Source organism: Austrofundulus limnaeus, unplaced genomic scaffold, assembly GCF_001266775.1.
Source record: "Austrofundulus limnaeus strain Quisiro unplaced genomic scaffold, Austrofundulus_limnaeus-1.0 Scaffold1383, whole genome shotgun sequence".
Lineage (NCBI taxonomy): Eukaryota > Metazoa > Chordata > Actinopteri > Cyprinodontiformes > Rivulidae > Austrofundulus > Austrofundulus limnaeus.
This window is the reverse complement of record NW_013953785.1, coordinates 40,746-44,704: the sequence shown is the minus strand read 5'-3', so window position 1 is coordinate 44,704 and position 3,959 is coordinate 40,746. Positions and strand designations below refer to the sequence as shown.

At 40.9% G+C, this 3,959-nt stretch overlaps 1 protein-coding gene across 1 annotated transcript in view; it reads right to left on the bottom strand.

The window, feature by feature from the left end:
- Positions 1-980: 980 nt before the first annotated feature.
- clic4 (chloride intracellular channel 4) overlaps positions 981-3,959 on the bottom strand; it is an 18,115-nt gene continuing 15,136 nt past the window's right edge. Inside the window, exons 4-6 of the mRNA XM_014032152.1 lie at positions 3,731-3,837; positions 2,724-2,905; positions 981-2,638 (exon numbers count right to left, since the gene is read on the bottom strand). Coding sequence (XP_013887606.1) covers positions 2,474-2,638; positions 2,724-2,905; positions 3,731-3,837 — 454 coding nt within the window. The 3' untranslated portion in view covers positions 981-2,473. The remainder of the gene's footprint in view (positions 2,639-2,723; positions 2,906-3,730; positions 3,838-3,959) is intronic.

Sequence of the window (3,959 nt, the reverse complement as noted above, 5' to 3'; positions counted from 1 at the left end):
CACACACACACACACACACACACACACACACACACAAAGAGAAAACATGATGAAAGTGCACATTTCACAAGTGTCTCTGTGGTTTGTGACAGCAGAGAGGTCAGTGTGTCCTGCTTGGCACTGATGGAGCTGTCACATCTGCTGTTGTCACTGATGCTTTTACTGAGACACACACACACACACACACACACATACACACACACACACACACACACACACACACACACAGAGTCAACATGTCTGAAAAACACCACTCAGCCCTCATGGCCTCACCTACATTACCCAATTACACTCGCTTTGCTTGTAATGATTGTGTGGTCTGAATGATAGCCAGCCTGTTGTTTGTTTCGTACCACACACACACACACACACACACACACACACACGTCTGTGTGTGTGTGTCTGGGTGGATTTCCTCCCCATGAGTTACAAGTGAAGACAGTGTCTCAGTGAGCAGGGTGTAGAAAACGTCTGAGGCTGAAACACGACACTTTAATGATCTGGAAAGTATCCCAAAACTCCTCGCCCCCGCACCCCCCCCACACTTCTTTCTTTCTTGTGAAACTTTGGCTGCAATCAGCCCTGCAGAATAGACTTGTTTGTGTGCAGGAACAGTAAGGACTTGGCTGAGAAACGTGGCAGAGCTTACAGTAAGTGGGTGTCTTCGGGCGGAGGTGGAAGCCACAGAGGGTGGACACCCACACGAGACATTCCTTACAAACTGAGCTGCAAACAAACACGTTTTGGTCCACGGGCTCCTATAATCCTCCCTCAAATATACAAACAAACAAAAACAATAGATTTGATTGCTCCCAAGAATTTAAGTATCATCCGATTTGGTTAAAAGATTTAAAACGAAAAGAATCTAAATCAATTTGTGGCTTATTATTTTTTATAATAATCAGATTAATAAAATAAAACGAGTGCCAAAAAAAGAATCAAATCTGTTGTTGGAAACAAATAATCAGATGTGTAACAACTTAAGTGCCAATAAGAAGTTTATTTAAATTCAGTCAATATGGTTAAAAAAAAAAGCCATGAAATACCTTGGATATTTTCTTTGTACAAACGCCTCATTAGTCGCAATGAAATGATCTTTGAAAAAATCCTTCCTGCTAAACATCTGCAGAGAGAAAACAAGTAAGGCAAACTGGAAATGGTTTATCTAGATCTCCAACACAAGCAGGCTACAAACTTTATTTTTCCTTGAAGATTCTGATGATATGCATTAAATTTACATAGTGAGATCAGGGCAATGAAAAAATATTTACAGTTCCTTCTTTTTTTAGTTAGTTTTGTCTTGTAACAAAACAAAAAATCTGAAAAAAGGCAAATTGGAAAAAAAAATGTTTTTCTGAAACTAAAGCCCTTCTTTGATCTAATACATACAATCACTACCTCAGAGCAGTCTACGAATCAAAACAGAAAAGTTTGAACATATTTACTTCCAACATTCAGTTTTAGTCATAAATATCTTTAGTGTTGCCTTTTATGACCTCGCTGTATAGTGTCCTTCATTCTAGTTTGTATTTGTTTACTGCCACAAATCCACAGTGAGCAGAACGACGCGCCTCTTTTTGGTTCAAGATGTAGATTCTTCTGCTACAGTCGGCATAAAAATGAAGAGGTTTCCTCTTTAGCTGACGAGAGGCGATGCACTTCTGTGTAAATSGACAAATTTCATGGCAATGTGGTGAAGAACAGAAAAAAAAGCTTGCCATTAACTTGTCTAAGCTACATACGGTTGAATATTTTATAAATCTCAGTTCGTATAAATCCTGAGATTATACTTCTTGCAGCCGGTTCGAGAAAAAAAAAAAAAACTTCCTACAATTCTACGGAGCTGAGCTACTTTTATCAGAGCATGTATACCAGGCAGTTGAAACTGCACTTACAATTATTTAGACTTCCTTTTTTTTTTAAAGCATCAAGGTGCTCAGGTTTGGATTAACTTCAGCTTCTACGTAACCCTGTCAAATACTGAAGGCAGAAACACTGAAGCTTCAACACTGTTCACGTCTCCAAACCAGCCAAAACAATGAAATAAAAAACAGCTTTTCAACCTTTATAATAATCCAAGAAGAAGCTACTTCAAAATAACAGCCTGCCATGCTTCCCTTACAGAGAGAACATCAGCTGGAAGGTCACTTATCAGGGAGACTTGTTGACTCTGTAGCTGCTTCTCCTTCACATCAAAATCTCACACATTAATCGGCAAGTGAGGAATGATTAATGGGAAAAGGTGGAACAAGGGTGACCTCTGCTGATTCAACAACAACAACAACAACAACAAAAAGACCTTCATAAAACCGGAAACAAGGCGTTCGAGCACTGGGGTTCGTTTTAGATGAGGAAGAGAAGGAAAAGGGTCCAGAGTATTTTCTTTCTCGTGAATGAGCACATCAGTCCAGATGCTGAGGAGATGGAGGCGCGGGGAGCTGCAGAGGAGGGAGATTCTACAGAACAGAGGAGCTTATTTCACCAGCCTTTTGGCCACATCTGCATAGGCGATTTCTATCTCTTTGTCACTGGGGCAGGTGTTGGTGAACTCTTCGCGTGTGTAAGCATTGTTCAGGTACTTCCAGATGGCCGTCATCTCTTTGGGGATGTCGAAGCCTCGGTACTTCTTGGCCACGACCTGGTTAAAAAAATAAAATAATCTGAAATAGATCTGGAACAAAATTAGAAATGTTTCCATTCACATATAGACTATGCAGCGCTACCTTAACAATGTGCAGTTTGGGGAGCAGGTTGCAGTCAGCCAGGGTCATTTCATCTCCGTCCAAGAATTTGCGATTGGAAACCTTGATGTCCTCTATGCTGTTGTGGTCGATTTCATCAGGAAGCGGGGAGCGAAGATACTCGTCCAGTTTCTGCAGCGTCTTCAGCAAGCCGCGCTCAAGAGCTGCAGCAGAAAATTTTTTTTACTGCACGTGGATAAACCTATGTTGCTCAACCACAAGRGGGCAGCATTTGATCAAGTATCATTCATTGTAAGACTACAAAAAGGAAAGAAAACACACCTTTCACCTTTATCCATCTAGCAAAACTTGTATTTGTGATAAAGGTCTAATACAATAACCTGCATTCCTTTAAAAATATATATTTTACRGAAAACAGATGTTCCTCATTCCACATTTATCAACTTTTTACTCAGATCTCATTGTTAGGAAATATGCCATGAATGATTCAGCGGTTTAATATTGAACCATAATATTGAGCCTTGACTTTTTCACCTGAGCTCACCATTGTTCAGTTTCCCCAAAGAGGTGAACAGTCAACTAAAACAAGATATGATGTATTTTAAAAGATACGGTCAAGAAACACGGTTCCGAAACTATTTTAATCTGACTGCACTTCAAAGATAACCGACTCCACTCTGTTTTCACCTAATCTTATCTGTAAAGTCACTGATACGGCCTTTATTTTTGTAGGATTTGTGCTGCTTAAACCAACACCATTTCAGTCTCAGCCTGGCCSGTGTTTGGTTTGCAGGAAAGCTTCAGGTGAGATGGGAACGTGAAGAGGAGGGAGCAGAACAAAAGCTCTGTGTTCCCAATTCAGGCTGAGGGCCACCAATCAGGGCGGGGCTATCGAGGTCGCCTCGCAACCGGAGCGCTACCTCCACACTCCAAAAGATTTCTGCATCAGCTCTAAGCTGGTGTACCTGCCTGCCTCTGTGTGTGTGTGTGTGTGTGTGAGCGTAAAGAGACAAATCTGAGTGGCTCACCCTCATTTCCGTCTGGTTTGGAGTTCTTGATGTACGCAGAGAACTTGGCGAAGATGTCCATACCAGCTGTGTTGGACTCTGGGTGTTTTGCACCAAGCTTGATGTACCTGAACGACACGCATACAAATCAACACATAGATTATTAAAACGGTGAAAGAAGACCTCCAGGATTATAAAATGTCAGATAATCAGACATTCTTTAAGACCGTAAAAAAAACAAAAATTATAT